The 26,172-nt window shown below is 40.7% G+C and overlaps 2 protein-coding genes across 8 annotated transcripts in view; both read left to right on the top strand.

Moving 5' to 3' along the window:
- sptlc2a (serine palmitoyltransferase, long chain base subunit 2a) overlaps positions 1-9,787 on the top strand; it is a 152,422-nt gene extending 142,635 nt beyond the window's left edge. For both annotated transcript variants that reach the window (XM_048599810.1, XM_048599811.1), the window contains one exon: positions 2,690-9,787. In XM_048599810.1, the coding sequence (XP_048455767.1) occupies positions 2,690-2,809 (120 nt within the window). In that variant the 3' untranslated portion in view covers positions 2,810-9,787. The remainder of the gene's footprint in view (positions 1-2,689) is intronic.
- Positions 1-26,172, top strand: part of LOC109911155 (poly(A) polymerase type 3) — a 328,417-nt gene that overhangs the window by 216,564 nt on the left and 85,681 nt on the right. The window lies entirely within an intron of this gene.

Genomic DNA, 26,172 nt, shown 5'->3' with positions numbered 1-26,172 from the left:
AACCGTTCAATGGTTACACTACTCAAGTAGGCTGGGAGCTGATAGTCAGGTAACTTGAGTGAAATGCCCAAAGTGGAGCGAGATTAAATTTGAGGGTAATAGAGCAGGAGAGGTGAGTCTGTGAAACAGTTTGATAGTGAGAATTTTAAATTTGAAACGCTGAGGAACAGCCATCTGCTATGGGTCGGTAAGCAGTCGCTGATTATTGAGGTAGCAGTCATTTCCTGATATTGTACAAATGCCCTAAGTAACTTTGTGTCTGAAACTTTTGATGACCTTGTCCCTTTTTATGAATCATAGCATCTTGTCCGAGTTACTGTTTAATGGCATTTTCTTTTTGGGCACTTCGTTTTTGCTGTTTTATTGTTGGATGACATTTACAGAGCCAAATGCTGAGATACGGTAACTGCGTTTTTAGAAATGCTGTTGAAAGGGTAAAAACTGGGTATGTTTTTAAGCAATTACTTTGAAATACTTAACTAACAAAACACTTATGTAATGAAACACTTAAGCTTTCTAATTGAGATTTTTGGCCAAAGATGAAAGTTAATAATCAAACAATCTAACTCCCTAAGGACCAAGTACCTTAACATTGAAAATATATTACCAGTATTCCTACAAGTGTGCACTCCTAAGTTATATTCTCTTTGTAGTTTTGCAATCATACGGTGTTTTATTTTAAATTAGAAGCCTATTATCCTGAAGTTCATTTTAAAAAAACTTCACATTTTATTTAAACAAAATATTAAATCACTACCACATGGTCATGGTAATTTTGTCCAAAAAGAGTCTCCTACTACACAGTTTGAATTTAGGGTTTTAAGCATTTGTGCTAAAGTTTCAAGATTCATTGAATGAGCCCCATATAATTGTCAAAGGATGTAATATGCTATATTTAATTGGTATGCACTTAGATGAACTGTTCACTCCATTTTTGTATTGTTTCATTCAAGAAAGTGCAGAGTCTGGGTATTTTGCTTTACTTTACTTTTGATTATGCCCCATCATTTCCCACTAAGGTCAATAGCCAGTTCTGATTATGAAGGGACCGCTCTTATTGAAATGTCTCTTTACTGTACTTAAAGTAAGACTTTTGCAGCGATAACATCACCTAGTGAGAGAGGAACTATTCTGTATGTTTCATTGTTTCACCATAAATTAGGCTCGGTGGAAGAAAATTACAGTTGCAAAATCTGGTCCCACAGATCTCTTTGTGATAGAAACACAGAAAATAGAACCTTCTCCATCATTCATTATGATCCTGACTGAGTGACCCAGATGGATTTTTATGACAATTGACCATGTACACTAATTCCAGATTTATGTCTTTGTCTAGTCTGAGAGGAAGATCTTGGGTATTAATTGGATTACCTTATGGCTTTATCTGTCTTCTGTTAAAGTTACACTCTTAATAATAAATTGCTACTGTTTAAGTTATAAACTTGGTGTTCAAGATCTGTTGTTTGTAAAGTTTGGTTAGGAACAGTTGAGCAATTTTGAGGGTCTTCGTTTTAATTTTACCATGCCTGATTTAGTTTGACTTGCAATCCCTGTGATATAATATTTGAAACTAACATGCAATTACTAAATTGCTTGGAAGGCTTTTATAATGAGTCTTGAGACTTTGGTCTTAGTTGCCAAGGTCCTATCTTGGCCTTCTCAAATTTATCTAGTTTGTGTAGGTGAAGGTCTCTAGGTTTTTAATATTTATTTGCAGATTTCATCATTTTGTTGAATACTATGTTTCATCATGAATGCTACGTTCAATTCTTAAGCACTAAAAGTTTAAAATTGTACTGTTTGAGCAATATTTCATTGTTTCTTCAGCATATGAAATATTGGATATTTACCAGCTTAGAAACTCTAATCTAAAATTTCAGCAATAAAGTGAATTTTGTTTAGCGGTTGTGAGCCAGTTCAAAATCTGCGGAGCAGTTCTCAAATAATTACTCTAATGGTCCATCAATGTTTTTAATTATCGATTTTAATTTCATTTGGAAGCACTCTGCAATGTTTGAATGTTGGGCTTTGATGCATCTCTAAATTATCGGTCAATATTTTCCCTGGACCTCGCCGTTGTACTGCTAACCTCATGTTTTGCAAGCTCCAGAGCTCTTGCCAGGACTTATCTATGCTGTTGTATCATATTTGCAGATGCTCACATTACCCTGCTGCTTAAAATTAGACATACTTAAAATTTTGTTTGCCTTCCCACCGGTAAGAGTTTTACTTTATAATTATAGCCCAAATGTTAATCTAAAAATAATGATATCCAAAGCAGGGGAGTGTTCCTTTTGTCCTAGCCAATATTTATCCCCTAACTAATTTCACTTTAAATGAAAAACATTCTGTTTAGCATCATAGTGATTGTTTGGAGCTATTTGTGTGCAAATTGGCTGCCACATTTTCAAAATTATGTATCTGTACTAAAGCCACTGATGTCAGAATAGATCCTGTAGGTTTTTCTTAGCCTTTTGGATGCCACAAACAAGATAAGTCAGCTGCTTATAGATCTGCTGAGACTAACTTTGGGAGTGAGGAGTATAGTCTGATTAGAACAACTGGCCAGTCACATCTTTGGTCATTACTACTGTTGTATATTTCTTTTTAAAGAACAGACATCTGATCAGGAAAACAGTTCATTGAACATTGTTTAATATTCTAATGTTTTACCTTTGGTTTTCTTTAGGTTTTAAAAGTAATAGGAGAAGTTGGTGATCTCTTGCAGTTGAAATATTCACGACACAAATTGGACCCTTTACTTGACTGTCCATTTGATGAAACCATGTATGAAGAAAACAAAGACTGAGCTCTGCCCCAGTTGGACAAACGTTTGCAAGTCCAAATCTCTCTTTTCAGTTAGATACCACTCTGCTTCTTTGTGCTTCAAATCTTCACACCTATTTATATTTTTTAAAACCCAAGTCGAACTTGAAGGTGTTGAATAAGTCCTCATCCACTAAAGCCATTTTGTGTTTTGTTACCTGGAGCTACGTATGCAGCTTTTCGGCATTGACTTTATTTGCTGAGAAATCAAAAGAACGTGCATTTGCTTCTCCTGAAAGAGTTTCTCCCCTTAAACTCTGTCAACAATAAGCTACTACACAAATATAATCAGTTTATTGGCAAGATGGAGCCACTGTTCACAGTATGAAATCTCTGAATCTTTTTGGAATGGTTTGAGTAACTCCATACATACCACATTCCTCTTTTCTCTTTCCTCCCTCCACACAAGATTTTATTTCTTCTAAATGTACTTGCTAACTATGCTGGTCTTGATCTTTCATATAATTGACACAATAAGAATCTTCAAAAGGTGAGGTGGGACGGTGGCTTTGAAAAGCTGTTTAGAATAACTTGCAATGATCCAATTCATTTTATATTTCTGTTCACATACAATCAGAGACCAATTAAGAACTCCTGAGGCTAAAGCTGATGTTGGCTAGCCCTGAATTGCCAATTAATTAATTGTTGCTGAAAATAGCACCGATTCTGTCTGTACAACTGTTTAGGTTGCTTTTACCTCATTTCAAAGAAGGTGCTCCCTCCCCTCAGCTTCACAAAAGCTTTATTTTTTTAAAATTTAGTCCACTTGTGTGTGCAATTTAGCATTCAAAGTACAGTTGATTAAAACTACCAAATATGAAGGTAATGCTAGAAGTTTTTAAAATCTGAAATGAAATTTTGAAGTGTATGGAGTTTGTTGAAAGCTGGACCTTTGTATCTCAAGCAATAGAATCTTTGGACATTAAGTAGGAAATTAGGATTTTGTTTATATCTTTGTTCTGGAAATTTTATTTGGAGATTGTGGTAACTTAATTTACCTGTATATTAAAAATCTCAAATTTCACCCAAAATTGAAATCATCAGGTCACCACTGTCTCCTGAGCTGTGTAATCTTAAGACCCCAAATAATGCAACAAAACAGTTCCTCATCTTCCTCCTTCCCACAAGATTTATTTCACTAGTGACCACTGAGATGTGAGAACACCCTTATCTGAAACAGAAAAAGATTTCTACCGCACGTATAAAATAAGTATTTTACAGACACTCCGTTCAGTATGTATCCACGCATGAAAAGTGCTGCAGTTGAGCTTCATGGTGCATAGCCTGACTCCTAGGGAATTGATACATTTACGCCGCTGTCAGTTAGTATTTTCAATATTTGTTATTGCATCTGTTGATTTTACTGTGGGAGAGGGGAGGGAGGATTGTTACAATTTCAGCATTTTTTCCTGCACAAGATATTGCTGGGTGAAAATGAAGTTTTCTGAAAAAAAGAAAATGGACAGAGCTCCATGTTCCAGATCTTGTATTCAGTATTAGGTTTATCATTGCTGAGGACTAGCCTGAAAATTTAGGCCATGTGTGTCTTTGCATGTGATATTGTAATACTGGAAGGAGTTTTTGCACACAGCTCTATGACTATTTTAAATTCTTTCAGATTTGGAGTAAATGGCCACAGGTATGGTCTCTGCACAAATAATGTAGATATTGCCATAAATGCCTCACAGGCAGTTGGTATGTCTGCAGAATTCTGCATCTTTTATGTTTTAAGTTGATGGACGTACTAAAGGGAATGCACTGTGGCATGTTTATAAGTCTACTAGCCACTGGTTTAACCTGTAAAAGATTGCGGAGAAAGTGAGAGGATATAAGTGGTGCTGGAGTGCAGAGGTTGAGAAATGCCCTCCGATGTTGAATGTACTGGTAGTGTACCTCTCATTTCTGTATTGTATGTTTAGTTGCCAGACCTCAGGAATAGTCCTTATTATCCTGTTTATAACTGGTGGATCCCCAGTAACTTGATTGTTAAATGTACTGTGCGGTCAGTGTGATGCTGATACTGTATTGTGTCCAGTGAACCCCTCCTGAAACACATGGATTTTGGGTGAGGACAGGATCATGCAACCCACTCACCTCAAAATTCACTTCTGAGGTGTGTGTATTGAAGGTTGGTGCTTTGGGTGAGGTACCAGAGAGCAGCTATTGCCTGTGAAATTAAACCCCATTATAGTATAAGTCCGTGCTTTCAGTATGAAAAGAGCTAGAAGTGAAGAGAGGGAAATTGAGTCCACAGATTTGCCAGATAGTTGGCTAAGCCAGGGATGCAGAATAAAAATGATTTTGCAACCCATTTTCCCCCAAATTTGAATTGACTGTGTAGTATTTCATTTGTCATGATGAGGAAAATGCTGGTGAATCCTAACAGTGCCAGATCCAATGCCATCATCATGTTCTTTTTCTTATTTCAAATCAGCAATTTGAAATCGCTCCACTTTTTATTTTTCTAACTCCAGATCAGTTCAAGCATATTACAAATCTCACTTAAGTTTAAGGGATGACGTACCATGTGAAATACTAGCAACTTTTTGTATTAAAATAAGCAATCAAGAATTGTTTTGTTATTAATTGGGTTCCTTTTCTGCTTAAATTGATTTAAGCAGCAGATCATTGTAAGCAAATGCAGCTTTAGTTTCTCTGGGGAAGTATTCACTTTTGTTTTTAAGGAAGAAAAGATTTAATATAATTATTGTACTATTAAAATGTAGTTTGAGTTCTCCATGTTTCAAGCTGTGTTCATGGGCTGTCACTAAGGCTGCTTATGTAACATATTCTAAATGGTGCTTTCGTTATTAAGTAACTCTGGATCAATCAGTTAAATTAATTATACAATTATGTTCTCATAGTTCTGCCATTCCAAATTAATATTGTCTCTTTCTCCTCTTGCTAGGAAGGCATAGTTATGGTTATTACACTTTTTTAATTCTATCTAGTTTTTTGCTCCATTAGTCTTGCCCCAAGCAAAGTATTACTATAGAGTCAGTTATTTTGTTTTCCAACTGCTTTACTGCAAGTCCTGTGAGTTTTCTTTTTTCCAATGCAATACCAACTTCTGATGCACTTTCTCAACCACACCTTCTACATTTCATTTTGTCTGCTATCTTTTGATTAGCTTTTGTATTGTATAGCAAGTTTGTGTCCCCCCCCGACTTTGCATTGGGAAATGCGGAAATATCGCTGCTTTTTGGTGAAGTTTGCTATTAAGCATAAACTTGTCATCGGAGAGGAGTTGATTTGAAATGTAATGTCCAGTTGACTTGCAAAAAGGAGAAATCTGTTCACGATTGCTCATCTACATTGAAGCTTTCCACCTGATCTTGACTTTTTATAAGCTTTGTAAAAGGTGTGATTGCTTATTGCCTCCTTTTAAGATTAATTCATAAGTATCTTTTCTGTTTAAATGCACAACAATTAAGCACTCCTATGAAAGTCAGCTTGTCACTATGGTAGAGCAGGTTCCCTATGCAAAGTATTTTTTCACAAGTAAACAGCAACGGTTCAGTAAACAATGCTGGAAGAACATTTATTTTCCACCTTCAACTTCCTTGATAGCATATGTTTGTAGCTCAAAAATTTTCACATTTCTGGCTGTAGAAATACAGATTGTTTTCTATTGATTATGGCCATTGTCATCTCCGCTTGGGCATCAAATATGCAATGGCCTCGCTTTCTGGAAAATCCTATCAAAGGGTATGCTGGGAGAGAAAAAAATTTCCTAGGTAGTCTGTCAGAGCAGCTAGTTTAAGGAAATGATGCCTGACTGAGAGTTTGAAGAGTATAATTTCCAGGTAGTTCCATAAATGCTGTGAACAGATGCAGGCAGCAGTAAGAAGTGTTATCCTGCTGCAACATGTTTTGTTTAAACCAATTTTTTACTGTACATTTTTGACAGTGCATGCAAATAATCCTGGCTAACACAATGTCACTAATTTCATGGAAAGCTATAGTGGGGGTAGTGTGTTAGAGATTGGGAAGGGTACTGCAACATTCTCCCATGTTGCACATGTCCATATAAAAACAAGCTTTCATTTTATCACAACCTTTAATCCTTGTATATTGACATATTACAAAGTATGATTTGCAAACCTCAAAATCACATTTGAAAGTTCAATGTACTGAAAACAATCTTTTCACTATGATGTCTTATATTTGTACATTCATAAATCTATCACTGGTCATCAATGTTGCTTTAACTTTAAGATGACTAATTTTTTTTCTCATTGTCCCGTGAATTTTAAGCTCACAAGTGCAGTTATTTTTAGCTGTGTGATCAGGATGCTGCCAATTCTAGACAAGTCGGTGGTTGTACTTAACCAGTTGACAGTCAAGGCAGTTATGAAAGACCATACAAGAGACCCTTACATAGGCCTACGGCATGTTGAAACTATGCAGACTTTTTTTAATACACAATAGAACTTTTCATAGTGTTTGTTTTTTTTAAGAAAAGTTACTTTCCTTGTTGGGGAAATGTTTTTTTTAAATTGGATAATTCGTTGGAAGCTGATTAACACAAGTTCATGTACAGCACCTTCTGTATGTGAGCAGGCTCTAGAAGTGCACCTTTTATTTATCTCCTGAAGATGCCACAGTGCACTTGTTAGCATCACAGAGAGTGCACTCTCAATCTCTGCCATGCCGTCATGAAAGGGAAGAGAAAAATGTTATGTGCCCACCTCATGTTAGCCAGCTAATGCCATGGAGAGGACACATGTCTAATTTCTTTGCCAACGAATGGTAATGGTCTTGAGGCATCCACTGATGGGGCAGCAATTATCAGGAAATTGTTTTGAAAATTTCAGTGCACTGGTTTATCGGTGCAACTAGAGCTTCAAAAGAATGTTTTTGTTAATGCATTTAATCTAGTCTTGAAACACTACCGATTGAAACAACAGCTGTAAACTCTGTACTCGGGCTGTGGCTACAGAGGCCTGCTGTGCCACCTTCTGCAAGGAAGTTTCAAAATCAGTTGGTCATTTTTCTCACAGGTGTTTTTGCTAACTTGCACTAAAAAAAGACTGTTCGATTTAAGAATTAAACGTATCTTTTTCCAATGTTTCACGTCGGCTGCCAATGCATAGTCTTCTCTTAAACTGTTTTGAGGAAAAGGATGACTGTTACATCTTAATGCCGATAGGTAAGGATTGTACAGGTTTGCACTCTTCAGGCATGAAAAGACTTCTCCAACTTCCTTAAAATAAAGGAAGTGCTTCTTGCAGGGCGGACCAAGAAGGGCACTGTAAAATGGTGTGTAATCAGGAGGTAGTAATTGCTGGATACATTTTGGGAGTCTCAACTGTCAACTGCAGTAGTGCCTTGTTAAGTAGCATATTGTTGAGTTTTATTTAGATTGTGAACTGGGATATTAGAAAAGGAAGAGAAGAAATTGAATGCCAGTCTTTTTTTTTTGTTGTACTGTACCATGTTAGTTACCAAACATACTCAGACATGTCTACTCAACATAATGACTTGATTTATTGTTGGATTTAAAAGGTTGATGCTCGTTTGTGGCATTGTGTGTTGATGTTTGGACAGTGTTGACTGTAGTTATGCAAACTAATATGTATCGCAGGAATGTCTGAGTAACTAACCTCTTCCTGTGTTCTGGTATTGCTAAAGTAAGGCAGGTGAAGTATTTCTAATAGGACCAGATAAATACTAATGTTGACTTTGCTGGCATAGCAGTATTTTACCCATTTGCAGAGGTAGCAAGGATTGTTATAACTTTCGTTCAGTTTGCTTTTCTGTTGAAAAACAGGATGACCATTGCCCAAATGCAATTTAAGAACATAAATGTGTACCTTTGGAATCCTAATTTTTGTCAATTTTGATGCCCACAATGCTCCCTGGATTATAAATTAGTATCTTGATTTGTCATTGTGTGCTGTGGTAGATACTGTGTCGAGCTATAGATGCAGTTCCATCATTTTAAGCAATCTTTGAACTTACTTATTGCAAGAAATCAAAACGTCCGTTTGATAAAGCGCTGTTTATTCTGTGAACATATTGTGAAATCAAAGGCAGAACCACCTTTATTCAAATGTGTTCTTGCTGCATATTTTGTACTAAGCATCCTAATAACTTTGGCTTCAGATTAGGAATGATTTTGTTTGTTACTTAAATCAAGGCCAAGAAAAGAGTTCTTCGTGTGTTCTAAAAATGATAAAACACAAATCTCCGAACCGGCGTGCAGCCAGCCAAATACAACCATGTTCATGACACTCGATTTAAGGATAAAATGAAATCGGTTAATTCCTGTATCTTGAAAAATGTTTTTTTTTTAAATGACGATTGAAGGATCCTCTTTGCCTTTATCTACGTTTTTCTCATTGATTTGGTTAATAATTACTTAATGTTTTTTGTGATTTGTATGAATTTTAACCTGGAATGACTGAAGGTTGCATTGATATTTGTAACAAAAGTCTCTACATTTTTCCCAGGATAGAAGAAAATCCAATATTTATTGAGAATTTGGAAATCTTTGAGTGACTTCACCCCTTCACATTTTATTTGTTGTGGGATGGAGGGGAGCAATGGGAAGAAATGAAGTTGCCCTTAGAAATTCTGTCTGCCTCTGCACACTTCAGCAATCAAATGTTTCAATTTGGTTTGCTTTTCACATTTGAATGATCTTGGTCCCAGTGGTGGAATACCATTTGCAGTGTATTATAAATGCAATTAATATCCCTTACTGTTTCTGTACATATCCTGGTCTTTTGTACATGAGATGTTATAAATGTACTTTTTTGATGGGACTCAATGCAGTAGTGTTTTATATTGGAACCTTCTTTGCCTTTTACCTTGAATGTGGTTTTACATATATCATTGGTTTATGAAAGTGTAATTTATTCATGCATTCTGGTGCATGTTGAAAACACTGGAGAATCGATAACTGCTTGAAAAATGTCAACTGAAATGTATGTTCTAAATAAAAACTTTCAATATGTTTTGCGTTATGTCATTTATACAGGATGGATTTGTACTGTATGAAGACACTTGCACTTCATCTCTATTGAAGCTTTTGCCACTACCTTTCCAATCCAGCAAGTTCTGTGTTTAACATTGTTGTATTCCAATGTCACTTCTGTAGAGTTAAAGACCACTGACTTTGACATGTTGTAAAAGTTTATTTTTGGGGTAAAAATAACCATCCAGTAAATTTTTACTTTTAACACATAGAAGGTTTTCTGTCTTCAGTGTAGTTTTTGCACAGAGTGTAGAGATAGTGATGGCTTACATTCTGCAAACTACAGTGTTTTTTTGCCACAGTATAGTAACCTAATTTGATATGGACAGAGAGCAGGTGTATGTACAGGTGGTTAGACCAACAGAATATCTCATTGTATCATCAGCTCCTTATTCTTAATATTTGATTCCTTCATCTGCCCCCAATCCTTTCCATGGCTTTATATTTATCGCAAACTACTTCCAGTTCAAGAATGATGCTCCTTCATCAGAACTGTGACCTATTTCTCGCTACACAAGCTGTCAGATTTGCTGAGGGTTTTCAGCATTTTGTTTTCTTTTAATCTCCCAAAGGGTGACTTGTTTTCAATTAATATGTCATCACTTGTAGGGAAGAAGCACCATCTGAAGATGATGAAGCCTTTCTTTGTGCTTGCCTCATGTATTCATTTGTAATGCAGGATGTGGACCTCACTGGCAAGGCCAACATTTTATTGCCAGTTGAGAACTGCTTGAATCCTGGGAACCAAACCTTAGGAAGGACATATTGGCCTTGGAGGGAGTACAACAAAGGTTTACAAGACTGATACCTGGACTTCAAAGCTTATGAGGTGAGATTATACAAATTTTTGTAGAATTTAGAAAGTTAATTTGATTGAAGTTTTCAAGATATTAATAGGGAAATACAGGGCAGATAAATATAAAGCATTTCCATTGGTTGGAGATTCTAGAACTAGGGGCACAGTCTAAAAATTAGGGCCAAACTGTTCAGAAGAGATGTTAGGAACCATTTCTTCACATAATGGATCTCTTCAACAATTGGCAGTTGATGCTAGACTGGTTGACAGTTTTAAATCTGAGATATCAAGGAATATGGCCAAAGGCAGGTATACGGAGTTAGACCACAGATCAGCCATGGATCTCATTGAATGGCGGCACAGGCTCAAGGGGCTGAATACCTACTGTTCTATGCAAGATGGTTGTGAGCCACCTTGATACACCTCAGTCTCTTGGTTAGGCTGTGTCACGCAACAGTTGAATCAACTACATTGATGAATCTGGAATCGTGTGACAAATTTCCTTCCCTGATGCATCTGAGTAAATCAAAAGGTTTTTAATAACAATTCAGTAGTTCCATAATTATCACTACTGATGCTAGCAGACTTTAATGCCAGATTTATTTCATGTGACTCAATTTTTAAATTCTCTAGCTACCTTAGTGGAGTTTGAACTCTTATCTCCAAATATTAGTCCAGTAATATAGCTGTTACTGTATCCCTGTAAACGTCCAGCTTTCATAAAGGTGCATGATGTGTCAAATGTTAAACAGCCATGTTTAGAGAGCTTTACTGCATATCTAAATGATTAGCATAGCATTACAGACTGGTTACAGCACAGGAAGAGGCCCATTGGGCCATTGTGTCAATGACAACTCCCTGACAGAGCAACTCAATCAGATGACTTCACTCCCCAATCCTAAATAGATGGATTTTTAGATTTCAAAGGCATCAAGGGGTATGAAGAGACAACAGGAATATGGCATTGAGTTGGAGAATCAGCAATGAAGATTGTCACTGAAGATTATTGAGAAAGCTTCAGCCTTATCTTCTGTACAGATGTTCTGGGCTCTTCCATCATTGGGGATATTTGTGGAGCCTCTTTTTCCAGTGAGTTGTTTAATTGTCCACTACCATTTACAACTGGATGTGGCAGGACTTGTAGAGCTCAGATCTGATGGGATCGCTTTGGGATAATGGAATAGCTATGTCTTATCACTTGCTGCTTATGCTGTTTGGCATGCAGGTAGTCCTGTTTGGTAGCTTCACCAGGTTCACACCTCATTTTCACCTCACACCTGGTGCTGCTCTTGGAATGCCCTCCTGCACTCTGCATTGAACCAAGGTTGATCCCCTGACTTGCTGATAATGGTTGAGTGAGGGATATGCTAGGTCATGAGGTTACAGATTGTGCTGGAGTGCAATTCTGCTGTTTATGGCCCACAACACCACCTGGATGCCCAGTCTTGAGTTGTTAGACTTGTTTGAAGTCTGTCCCACTTAGCATGGTGATAGTGCCACGCAATACAGTATTAGTTATTCTCAACGTGAAGGTGGGACTTTGTTTCCACAAAGACTGTGCAGTGGTCACTCTGACTGATACTGTTGTGGACAGATGTGTCTGCAGCTGGCAGATTGGTAAGGATGAGGTCAAGTATGTTTTGCCCTCTTGTTGGTTCCCTCACCACCTGCCACAGACCCAGTGTAGCAGCTATGTCTTTTAGGACCTAACCAACTCAATCAGCAGTACTGCTGCTGAGCAACTCTTGGTGGACATTGAATTCCCCCACCTAAAGTGCATTTTGTACCCTTACCATCCACCGCACTTCCTCCAAGTATTGTTCAACATGGAGGAGTATCAATTCATCAGTTAAAGGAGGATAGTATGTAGTAATCAGCTGGATTTTTCCTTGCCCAAGATTTCATGAGGTCCACAGTCAATGTTGAGGACGCAGGGCAACTCCCTCCTGACTGTACCCCACGGTGCCACCACCTCTGCTGGGTCTGTATTGTGTGTGGGACAGGACATATCTGGGACATGGTCATTCTCATAGAATCATATCCTACAAACAATGTCAGGCTGTTGCTTGACCAGCCGGAGACAGCTCTCCCAATTCTGGCACGAGCTTCCAGATGTTAGGAGGACTTTGCATTGTCGACAGGGTTGTTTCCGCCATGGTCATTTCCAGTGCCTGTGTTGATGCTAGGTGATCCATCTGGTTTCATTTCTTTGAGACTTTGTAGCAGTCAGTACAAGTGAATGACTTGCTAGGCCATTTCAGAGGGCAACCGAGAGTCGACCACACTGCTGTTGGTCTGGAGTCACATATAGGCTAGACCAGGTGAGGATGGCAGATTTTCTTCCCTGAAGGACATTAGTGAACCAGATGAATTTTTCCAACAATCAAAATTAGTTTCACTGCCATAAGTAGATTCTTAATTCCAGTTTTTTTTAATTGATTTCAAATTCTACATCTGTTGTGAGGGGATGCGAATCTGGGTCCCCAGAACATAAACTGAGCTTCTGGATTAACAGCCACCCCCTCCCCAGAAGGAGGTGAAGGCTAAGAGAAGAATTGAGAAACTTGGGGCCTGGGATGGGGGTGAGGGAGGAGGTGTGGGGGCAGGTGTAGCACTTCCTGCGGTGTCTGCAGCATTTCCCGCAACTCATCCCTCACACCCCGTCCTCGCAGCAACAACCAAAAAAGAATCCCCCTCGTCTTCACGTACCACCCCACCAACCTCCGGATCCAACGCATCATCCTCCGACACTTCCACCATCTGCGATCCGACCCCACCACCAAAGACTACTTTTCAGCCCCACCATACCCGGCACTTTTCCCTGCAACCGCAGGAAGTGCTACACCTGCCCCCACACCACCTCCCTCACCCCCATCCCAGGCCCCAAGAAGACTTTCCACATCAAGCAGATGTTCACCTGCACATCTGCCAATGTGGTATACTGCATCCGCTGTACCCGTTGTGGCCTCCTCTGCATCGGGGAAACCAAGCGGAGGCTCGGGGACCGCTTTGCAGAACACCTACGCTCGGTTCGTCATAAACAACTGCACCTCCCAGTCGCGAACCATTTCAACTCCCCCTCCCATTCCTCTGACAACATGTCCATCCTGGGCCTCCTGCAGTGCCACAATGATGCCACCGAAGGTTGCAGGAACAGCAACTCGTATTCCGCTTGGGAACCCTGCAGCCCAATGGTATCAATGTGGATTTCACAAGCTTCAAAATCTCCCCTCCCCCTACCGCATCCCAAAACCAGTCCAGCTCGTCCCCGCCTCCCTAACCTGTTCTTCCTCCCACCTATCCCCTCCTCCCACCTCAAGCCACACCCCCATCTCCTACCTACTAACCTCATCCCGCCCCCTTGACCTGTCCGTCCTCCCTGGACTGACCTATCCCCTCCCTAATTCCCCACCTACACTCACCTTTACTGGCTCCATCCCCGCCTCTTTGACCTGTCTGTTTCCTCTCCACCTATCCTCTCTATCCATCTTCTATCCGCTTCCCGCTCTCTCTATTTATTTCAGAACCCCCTTCCCCTCCCCCATTTCTGATCAAGGGTCTAGGCCCGAAACGTCAGCTTTCCTGCTCCTATGATGCTGCTTGGCCTGCTGTGTTCATCCAGCTCGACACCTTGTTATCTCAAAGTCTTAGTGAGGTCACATTTGTAAAAAGGGGAAAAGAAAACCTCCCAGGGGCCGAGGTTTGGTATCAATCTCATTAGCATTCTTTACAATCAATGACATCATCTGAATGTAAATGAGGTGAGATTGGAGGCTCTTTGAATAAATCAAAGTTGTCATTTTTGGTCTTTTTAACAATCTCTTTTTTATGAATTTTTGTTTCCTAACTACACTTCTCTGTAATTTTTGTTTAATCACCCCCTGCCCCCCAAATACAGTAGTTCGATTGTGGTCAACTTTAGTGTATTGGAAATTAAGAAATGTGCTGTTGACAGACCAAGCAATTAGAATATATATTATGTAACTTATTAGCTATGAGCAGCAGTTGAACTGATACTCTCGGCCTGACTTCTAGTTATACGCTAACTTTGTTTTTGCCTTGTTAGTAGTGGTTGGCCACACTGGGACACTGTCATGTTCATATGGCCAATTACAGTTGAATGTACACCCGAATTAGACCGTCATGGCATATGTACATTTCAAAACCACTTCAGGTAAAATCCCTCTAACCCTATTCAATTCCCAAAGGTCATCCAACCAGAATGTTAACTACTTCTACCTCTTCCAATAGGTGCTGCCTGACGTGTATTTTTTTTTCTTCCTATAAAATAAACAAAATATTACAGATACTAGAGATTGGAAATTTTTAAAAAAGATCTTGGAGAAGCTCTGCAAGTCTGGCAGTATCTGTGGAGAGAGCACGATTTAATGTTTCAAGTCCAATTATTTTCGGAACTCTTTCTATTTTGGATTGTTTTCTTGCTTTTTTGCTTTTTTTCTGTTTTTATTTATCTAATGGGTAACTAGTAAATCCTTGAACCCACAGTAATTTTTGTTGTGGTTGAGACCTGTGAAAATTCCCCATGTATTTGAGGCAAAGGTGAGCCCCTCAGATGTACCAGTCAGTTCACACATACACCTTGACAGTTCTTCTGCAGGATGTAGCATCCCTATTTGCCCCTGAACTGAGTGGCTTACTAGTCTATTTCAGAGGGCAGTTAAGAGACCTGATAAGGCAGATTTCCTGGACGTTAGTGAACCAGTTGTGCTCTTACATGGTCACTTGCTTTGTATTCCAGATTTTATTAATTGGATTTATATTTCGTGGGATTTGTCTAATGTCCCAAGAGTATTAGTCTCTGGATTACTACCAGTAACATTACCACTGTGCCACAGCCTTTCTTCAATATTGACTAGTTGAGTCTGAAGAAGAACAGCAGATCACTTAAATGACTATAGTGTGGGATATTGTAGCATATTATATCTAACAATCTGTAGTTTTGTGCTCAAGAAAATAATGGTGAGTAGGATAATTATTCGCACTTTGGACATCAGTTACCAGCGTTAGATACTGCCTTATCAACGCTGTTTTAACCCCAATGTCAAAAAAATTCTTTATCCTAATGAAATGGTATCATTCCTCTCTATTTCCCAATCCAAAACCTAAAAGAGTGTATAGCCTAATGCTCAAGTGTAGCTTGTTTTAATGCAGTAAGCCAGTGTCCAGCAACAACTAGAGAGAGATGGCCCAACCGAAGTTCATTACAGTTGTCATAACAGGGCTTTCATTTTACTACTAAGTTGCACCCCATTGCCATGGGTGAAAGGGCATTGCACTAACCCACTGCCATTAAGCAGATATATTCTACGACACCAAGAGTAGTGGGGTCAAGTCATTTTATAAACAAAACAATAGGTGAAGATGAAAGAGCTGCTAAAATCCTCTAAGGAATGAGTTAGACAGAGATATTATGAGCAATCAGGAAATAGATGAATTCTTCATGTCAGACTTCATTTAAGACTAGATAAATGCCAGATTTTTGGTTACTTTAGTCAGAAATTGAAAACATATGTATGAACAAACTCAATGTGTATATATGGAGCAAGTGGTAGATTGTTAAAAAACCAAAAAATGACCACTTTGATTTATTCAAAAAGCATCCAATCTCACCTCATTTACATTCAGATGATGTCATTGATTGAAGAGAATGCTAATGAGATTGATACCAAAGCTTGGCCCCTGGGAGGTTTTCCCATTTTAAATATTTTAAATGAAAAGAAAACCAGTTAACACCCCAATTAATACTTTTTAATTGTAGGCTCATAATTGTAGGTTCCAAAATCTGTTCCCAAAACAAGAGACATGAAATTGCCAATTGCTGAAACTAAAAGCCAGAAGAAAAATTCTAAAAATGTTAACTAAAGAAACCCATTTGGACAAATTCTATCCATAGGGCATAGAGAGTGGCGCAGTCGCTCAGTGGTTAGCATGCTCCCTCACAGTGCTAGGAAGGCCAGATCAATTTCTGATTAAGGTGACCGTCTGTTTGGAGTTTGCATGTTCTCCCCATGTCTGCATGGGTTTCCTCCAAGTGCTCTGGTTTCCTCCCACAGTCCAAAAATGTGCACGTTAGGTGGATTGGTCATACTAAATTGCTCTGTCGTGTGCAGGGATGTACAGGCTAGGTGGATTAGCCATGGCAAATGTAGAGTTTCAGTGAAAGGGTGGGGTGCTCTTTGGAGGGTCAGTGCAGACTCTGGGCCAAATGGCCTCTTTCTGCACCGTAGGGACTGTATTCTACCTCCGAACTTAACATCAATTTGCATCCCCTGCAATACTTTGAACAAGTAAATAAGCACGAGTAACACAGACCTAATACATGCAAATAGTTAAAGGCACTTGACAAATGAAAGGTTTGCACTGTACAGGCACAGAGGAGATTCACCAGGAGGTTGCCTGGGTTGGAGCATTTCAACTGTGCCTGCTGCATAAGCTTGGATTGTTTTCTTTGGAGCGTTTTCTTTGGAGCAGAGAAGGTTGAGGTAGGGGTGTAAACTTTATAGAGGTGTTTAAGATTGAGGGGTATGGAGAAGGTGAACAGAAAATAAGTTGTTCCTTTAGTTTGGTAAAGAACAAGGTGTAATTTTAGGGTGAAAAACAGAAGGTTTAGTGGGGATTTGAGGAAATTTTTTTTCACCCTGAGAGTGGTGGGGTGTGAAATGCACTGCCTGGGAGGGTATTGAGGTGGCTAACTTCTCAACCTTTGAAAAGTACTCATGAGCACTTGAAAATGTCAATACATTCAAAGTATAGTGCTGGAAAGTGGGACCAGATTTAGTCTAAGTAGATTTTAGTTTGGCTTCGGCAGTATGAATATGATCGGCTGAAGGGTCTATTCTGTACTACATGATTCTAATAATGAAAAAACAATAATGGGAAGGTGGAGTTAGTTAATATTCACCGACACTTATATGCCTGAAAGTGGTCACTGGTAATGACGAATAAACAAATGTTGGGACTATTGGAGTGCAGTGGTAGCATCCCTACCCCTGGACCAAGAACCTGGGTTAAAGTCCCACCTGCTCCAGAGGTGTGTAATAACATCCCTGAACAGACTGATAATAAAAAGATTAAATTTAAAAAGTTCTGCCTGAGGAGGACTTACCAAAGGTGTCCTGGCAACTGGCATGCACACCCTATGTTGCTCACAACTTCTGAGTTGGGGTGGGATGGTATGAATGCTTTTTAAGAATGTAAGATGGTCAGTAATCAGAGGATGGTTTTAAGGTAATCATTAGAATCAGGGGTGTAGAAAGATTTTTTAAGAAGCTGTCAGATTTGTGATCTAAAATGTGTTGCCTGATAGGGTGGTGGTACCAGATTATATAGTAACTTGCAAAAGTGAAGCTAATTATTCAATAAGAAAAGAAATGCTGAGTGCAGGGTCAAGAACAGAGATGCAGAATTAATTCAGTTGCTTTTTCAAAGAGCTGGCACAAGTTGAGTGGGTAAAATGGCCTTCTGTATTGAATGGTTCTGTATATAATACATGAGACTAAACTGCATGGCTAGGTGATCAACTAAGCAGGTGCAACCCTAAATATAAATGTTATGCAAAAAGAAATAGCTGATACAGATTTGATGCTGAGGTGTCCTTTCTTGCAAAGGTAGAACAGAAGTTGGCACTAATTATTAACCAACCACTGGAAAGATATTTGTTCATGCACCCTGAAAGACTAAATACAAATTCTTTCTTGTGTTCAACTCCAGAAGTTGAGCCTTTGAGAAGCATGGGCTTTAGGGAGATTCAATCAATCAATCAGTAAAGGGATGTATAGCAGGAGCACAGGCTCTATGAACTCAACCTGATTTAATGGGAGAAGAGAACATGCAACAAGAAAGATAAAAGACAGTGAAGAAAAGACTGGAAATCACACTGAGCAAGTTGATCAGTGTTTGTGGAGAGAACAGATGGTTGGTGGGTTGGGCTCATTCTCTTCTTTAGATCAGAAGAATTCCTCAGAAGGGTACACGCTGCCTGAACTATCAACCATCTGTTCTCCTCACAGACACTGAATAATTTTCTCAATGTGGTTTCCAGCCTGTTCCTTGTCTTTCTGATTTCCACTGCTGGTAACCTTTCACCTTCTATCTGTTCCTTTCCGTGTTCTCTGCAATTTAATCGTATTCTATGCCTATTTTGGTGGTGTGAGGGGAATGGGGGATTAGGGAGGAGAGGAGACCAGTGATATGGTTCCAACTAGACACCAAGAGGTTTATCGATATATTAAAAGGGAGAGAAGCCTATAAGAGTTCCCTAGTGTTATGTTCTAGGCCCAACCACCTTCAACTGCTTCATCAATAAACTTCCCTCCATCATAAGGTCAGAAGTGGGGATGTTCACTGATAACAAAATGTTCAGCACCATTCATAACTTCTCAGATACTGAAGCAGTCTGTGTTCAAATGCAGCAAAATCTGGATAATATCCAAGCTTGGGCTGAAAGTGGCATGTAATATTCATGCCACATACATGCCAATGACCATCTCCAATAAGAGACAATCCAACCACCACCCCCTAACATTCAAGAGTGTTACCGTTAGTGAATCTACCACCATCAACATCCTTGCGGTTACCATTGACCAGAAACTCAACTAGGTTTGCCGCATAAATACAGTGGATACGAGAAGAGGCTAGGAATACTGTGGCAAGTAACACACATCAAAGCACAAGCCAAGAGTGGAATGGAATACTCCCCACTTGCCTGGATCAGTGCAGCTCCAACAACACTCACGAAGCTTGACACCATCCAAAACAAAGCAGCTTGTTTGATTGGTGCTACTACAAGCATCCACTCCCTCCACCACACATGCTCAGTAGCAGCAGTGTATTGTATCTATGAATTGCACTGCAGAAATTCACCTTAGACAGCACCTTCCAAACCCATGACCACTTCCATCTAAAAGGTCAAGGGCAAAAGACAAATGGGAGCACTACAACCTGCAAGTTTCCTTCTCAGCCACTCACTGACTTGGAAATATATCACCACTCCCTCACTGTCACTTGGTCAAAATCCTGATATTCCCTCCTTAAGGGTAATGTGGGTCAACCCACACCACATGGACTGCAGCAGTTCAAGAAGGCAGCTCACCACCACCTTCTCCAGGGCAACTAGGGGCAGGAAATAAATGCTGGTCAGCTGGCGATGCCCATGTCCCCCAGTGAATTTCTTTTAAAAAAAGCATGTGACTGACTCATGGTCAAGGTATTTGTAGGTTTGTGCATTCTGTCCATCTCCTGATTTCATCTCTGCAAGCTCCTGATGGAGAGTCTCCATGTGTTCAGTGCGTTGTGAATGAAACCTCCCAATGGTGAGTCAGTGAATATGTTTGATCTCATCAAGGGTGCTTTGTTCATGAAAGCTGTTCACCTGGGAGTCTCCTGCTGCAGTTGCTTAAGGAATCTGGACTCAGAAATACAAAACATAAGCAGCCAGGAAGAACTGGTTTTGAGTGATTAGTGTCTTGATGCTGAGCGAGTTGTCTTGGCTGCTATTGGGCCACCTCTAGTTTGTATGTTTCTTCCATCAGATTTGGAGGATCTTCTGAAGGCATATACACCACCCACACAAAATACACATACGTATTCACACACAGGTATACACACACACAATCCACACCCATACAAATACAGCTTCATATATATGCACCCATGTGGAAATTAATACGTATAAACACATGTCAATATATAAAAATACATGTATACATTCTCAGAGATTCATATATTTGCAAACGGATACATACATTCTCTGACCAGGAGTGACCTTTGTAAAAGCTTTTTAAAAGTCCAATTTTTCTCTCCCCTTTTTTTGATGTCTCCTGCGGGTAAATGAAAACTTCCCTCAACTATTCTCCCTATTCCTAAATATTTGCATTTCATTCTCTTGGGATCTGTTCCCAGCACTCACCTCTACTTGGTACTCTCTCTGACCTGTGTTATTCTCTCTTCACCATTCTCTCCTGGCATTTCCAAAGCCCACACTCTCCACTTTATCTACTTCTCACTCCCTGTTGCCCTGCTTTCTCTTCCTTACATTCTCTGGCCTGTTCTGTCTGTTCTTTACTGTCTCTGCTGTTCTGATTCTCTGTTCATCATGCTGTCTGGTCCCACTCTTTGTCATTCGCACTCTGTCCTCTTCATCATTCTGGCCCAGGAGAAACCCATTCTCTTCTGTTTGGCTGTTTCCCTCTTCAGCACCACTTAGTAACATTGCTACATAGTTATGATATAATTCAGACTTTGTTTCTCCCTGATAGAAGTTTATAAGATAATGATGGATATAGAACATTGAACATAGAACAGTGCAGCACAGTACGGGCCCTTTGGCCCATGATGTTGTGCTGACCTATTATCCTACAAAGATCAATCTACCCTACATACCCTACATTTTACTATCCTCCATGTACCAATCCAAGAGTTGCTTAAAAGTCTCTAAAGTATCTGACTCCACTACCACTGCCGGCAGCGCGTTCCACCCACCCACCACTCTCTGTATGAAGAACATACCTCTGACATCTCCCCTATACCTTCCTCCAATCACCTTAAAATTATGCCCCCTTGTAATAGTCATTTCCGCCCTGGGAAAAAGTCTCAAGAGTGGATACCCAATCTATGCCTCATCATCTTGTACACCTCTATCAAGTCACCTCTCATCCTTCTTCGCTCCAATAAAAAAGCCCTAGCTCCCTCAACTTTTCCTCATAAAACCTGCCCTCCAGTCCAGGCAGCATCCTGGTAAATCTCCTCTGCACCCTCTCTAAAGCTTCCACATCTTTCCTATAATGAGGTGACCAGAACTGAACACAATATTCCAAGTGTGGTCTAACCAGAGTTTTATAGATATAGATAGAGTTAACAGTAGTTGTCTTTTCCTAAGGATAGGAGATTTCAAGATTTGGGCCACATTTTTAAGGTGAGAGGAGAGAGGTTTTTAAAAAAAAGGCATTTTTTTTTTTACTGAGGGTGGTGTGTGTATGGAATGAGCTGCTAGAGGAAGTGGTAGAGGCAGATACAGTTACAACATTTAAAAGACATTTGGATAAGTACATGAATAGGAAAGGTTCGAAAGGAATTCCTGCATCCCACCTGTCCAGTTCACTTAGAATTTATGAAGTTTCAATGAGATACCCTCTCATTCTTCTAAACTCCAGTGGATATAAACTCAGTCGACCCAATCTTTTTGTACAAGACAAAGCTGCCATTCCAGAAATCAGACAGGTGAACTTCCTCTGTGGCAAATGTACTCTTCCTCAGGTAAAAGTTGCGCTCATTAGAATCTATCACCAATCTCCTAGCTGATTTTCTTCACCACTTACAACTTCAACCCATATTTCTCCACGCCATTTTGGTTTCTTTTTCCCATTCCCTCCCTGGCTACAGACTATCCCCTTTGTTGTTGCTCCTGTTGTGTTGGTGACTTCACTGCACTTTGGGTCTAGTGCTAATTATTCACAAGGTGTGGACCCTGTCCTTTTACTCTCCCAATATGGATCATCTCATTTTGCTCTCGCTCTCTTTCTTTCTTCACCGCACCACCCGCTGCCCCACCACCACCTCCCACCTCCCATCTGTTTCTCTCTGACCTGAATATCTGCCGTTACTTACAATTCAATTCTTCTCCACCTTGTTAACTCTGACCTTGAGTCTCTCCAGCCTCTCCCTAAACTCTTTCTCTCTAATTCCCCCATCTGTTCACCGCTTCCCACGCTCCTTGTGTGACTCCCACTCATCGCTCCCAATTTGTCTAAACTTTGCCATCACTTCCAGTCCGTCCCTAACTCGGGGATTATCGCCTCTTGTCTTCCCCCACCCCTCCAAACCCTCTCCTTTCAGTGTACTTTATTATTCGTTTGCATTTAAGTCTCTCCCATCCACAAACCAACCCACACGTGACTGAAACCGTTGACGTCTTCGGTGTTTTGGGCTTTTATATTTACCAGTCGACAGAAACTTCAGGCAACAGAGTAGAGGGTATAATACAAATGTACCCAGAGTGAGAGAGAGAGACAGAGCAAGAGAATTGAGGAACCCTTGGCTGAGAGATCAGCGCTAGCACACAGGAAACTAAACAGAAAGGACGCTTCAGATCTTCAGAAGAAGGAGAACAGGATTCGTTTGAAAATTTCAAACTTTTATGAAAATTATATAGTTATATATTATTTCGATATTCTCTCCCTCTCGATCCAGACCGGGCCAGTTTCAGCTAAGAGTCAGGCTAAAGGTTGGAAAAGGTATTTAGTTGGTGGAAGGATATTGGACTGCAGCTGAGGGAGGGTTTGAGGGGAGAGAGTTGGTTGGGGGTGGGTGGTGGGGAGGAGGCGAAGATCGCATGTATCCTGAATACCGAGTGTTTAGACTTGAGTGACTCCAGCAGCGACTTGGGGAGAAACTGAAGCTTATCTGTGCTCACAGCGCTCTGAGCGAGAGACGTGTACACTCTTGAAAAAAAACTTTACACCCCACCCCCCTCAGCTCCACTCTTCTGAGGTTATTTCACAGAAACACGCTGAGACACAGGGCGAGGTGATGCAGCTGATCAGAGAGACTTTCCAGCTCCTGGCCCTCATCTCTCTCACCACTTTTTCGGTCTTGCTCCGGGCACTGCCAACTGGCAAACTGCAGTCTAGCAGTCAGCGGGGAAGGAGCAGCAGTAGCACAGGAACGGAGGTGAGTGTCCTTGGATTGTTTTTATACCGTATTGGCTTTCATTTCTAAAACAAAAAGTCCAGAGATGGAGCAAGGTAATTGAAAGCTGAGAAGTTATCTCAGTGAAAAGTGGGATCTGTATTATGAAAGTATATTATTTGTGTCCGCCGTCTGTACTGCGTCTGTGTGTATTTGTGTGGGCCTGTCTGTGTTCGTGCTGTGGGTTTGCGTGTGCCTGTCTGTATTTGTCCGTGCTTTTGTGTACCTGTCTGTATGTGTGTCCTTTTGTGTGTGCCTGTTTGTATTTGTCTCTGTGCATGTGTCTCGATGTGTGTTTGTGTGCCGATCTGTAATTTGCCTGTATTTGTGTATGCCTGTCTGTGTTTTGTATATGTCTGTCTGTCTATGCATATTTGTGTGCGGCTATCTGTGTGTCTGTATTTGTGCGTGTGCCTGTGTCGCGCGTGTCTCTGTGCGCGTCTTTTGCCCACGTTTTAGTGTTTGCAGCTTGTCGCTGTCAATACAGGAAACACTGAGCAGGTTTCCTTGTTTCAGACCCGGGAGTATTTTTGTTTAAAACTGCATGCAGTTCAGTCTGAAACCCTCTTCGTTTCCTCCCCCCGGGATTAGGGCTGGTACGGGACCTGGTGTGAACTCGGGTTGGCCCGACAGGAGCCCGGAGTTGTACCAAGCTCACAGTTCAAATCTGCCCTGCTGTGATTCTCTGAGATACCGCTTGCTGCGTTGGCCCCTTGTAATAACTTTGTTGGGCTACAGGAGGGTTTGACTCCACTGGGTTACCCAGGGAGAGAGTTTTGGTTTGATCATTCGGGAGAGCCGTTTATATTTCGGGGTCAGTTTTGTTTCAGACTGATTTGTTTTTTTAATAATAACTTTGCCCATGTGCTTTTAAAGTAAAACAATGGTCTTCAATTTCTCTGAGGTATTGCACCTGTGAAACATTTACCGTCTTCTCTTCACAACGCTCCAGGGTCTGATGCTCGGGAACGCTGTGTATCCCGGAGTGGGAGGGATGCTGTCTGTGTGGGGATGGGACACACAGACCCAATAGTCTGCAGGCAGGACTTCGTGCCGAGGACTCAAACTCCAAACTATTGCTGCAGCCAAAACTTCCTCCATCCTTTTCTGTACTTCTCTCGTTCTGCATGAGCCAAGTAAAGGGCTTTGATCCTTTGTTTTTGTGTGGAGCGGGGAGAGGCTCCGGCTCCAAAATTCTCACGAGAAATCCCAGGAATTGCTCTTCAAACACCGGTCTTTCATCCAGAAGAGATTGTGTGACATTCCTGATGGTGAGGAGACTTTAGTTAATAGGGATCCCAATAGTGAGACTCTGGGTAATAAGGATTTCAATGGTGAGACTTTCTGGTTAATAGGGACTGGGGTTGGGTAGGGGAAGGAGTGAGGGAGAGAGAGAGACTGAGACAGAAAGACAGTATGGGGAAGAGAGAGAGATTATGGGAAAGGCTGTAGGTGGGGAGAGAAGGAATGGAGAAAGAGTGGGGTGATGGAGAGAGGAGTGAGAGAGATGGGAAAGGAAGTGTGAGGGGTGAGGCAGAAGAGTAATGGGACTCATTCCTCTTAAAATGAGGTGTAATTCCACTAAGACCTAAGGAGTTTGAACTAAAGGTATTCACCAGATGTCCTGCTTTCAGAAGTATTTTTTCAGAAGTATTTTTATGACCAATCCCTATCTTCACCCCCTTTCACAGGCTCTCTTGTCTTTCACAAGCTCTCATCATTGATTTTCAATGTATTGCAGTGAACACATTTTCTTGTTATTCTGTGATGGGCTTTTGATTTGATCCAAATGATGAGGATTTCTTCAGATCTCATCTGTTCCTGATTGTAGGTGAAGCACTCAAACTCTGTGATGGGCACAGCTCTGGTTTGACTCACTTTTTATTATTCATGGTTAATGTCTCACTACTGATAGTTCTAATACTAAAATCCACACACAACCAAAGTCAAAGTATTGGACATTCTATTAATTTGTTTTGTGAATAATTGCCACAGGCAGCACGGTGGCTCAGTGGTTAGCACTGCTGCCTCACAGTGCCAGGGATCTGGGTTCAATTCCACCCTCAGGCAACTGTCTGTGTAGAATTTGCACGTTCTCCCTGTGTCTGTGTGGGTTTCTTCCGGGTGCTCTGGTTTCCTCCCACCATCCAAAGATGGGCAAGCTAGGTGGATTGGCCATGCTAAATTGCCCATAGTGTTCAGGGATGTGTAGATTACGTGGGATATACAGGAACGGGTCTGGGCAGGATGCTCCGAGGGTCGGTGTGGACTTGTTGGGCCGAAGGGCCTGTTTCCACTCTGTAGGGATTCTATGAGATGAATTTGGGATATTTGTTCAGCATGTCCAAGTTGGACTGAAGGGTCTGTTTCCATGCTGTACATCTGTATGACTATGACTCTGTGAATTGAAGGGTGTTCCTTATATTGAGAAATACAACCCTGCCACTTCACCTGTCCCGCTCAGAGGAGTCCAGCTGTGTCTTGAGCTGTCATTTATTCTGTCCGCATGGTTTCAGTGATAGTGGATTTGGGAGGGGAAGGTTGAGCTACACTTTCTGCTCGTGATCCCTCCGTGTGCCCCTTCTGTCTCTCCTTTGCTTTTCCTCTCTTCTCTTGTTTACTTTCTGTCCCTCTCACTCTAAATTCAGATCTATATTTCATTTTTTTTCTAGCTACTAGATACTTTCTCCTCTCCATCCCTTCCTCTCACCTTGTGTGTGTGTTTGTCTCTCTCTCTCTCTATTCACTCTCCATTCACCCCACTCTCCCTCTAACTCTCCCCTCACACTTTCTTCCTCATCTTTCTCCCCCCCCTCACTCTCTCTCCCCATTGTCTCTCCCCCACTCTCTCCTCACTTTCTCT

This window comes from Rhincodon typus, chromosome 8 (assembly GCF_021869965.1).
Source record: "Rhincodon typus isolate 14 chromosome 8, sRhiTyp1.1, whole genome shotgun sequence".
NCBI classification, from domain to species: Eukaryota; Metazoa; Chordata; class Chondrichthyes; order Orectolobiformes; family Rhincodontidae; genus Rhincodon; species Rhincodon typus.
This window is presented reverse-complemented; position numbering and strand designations above follow the sequence as displayed.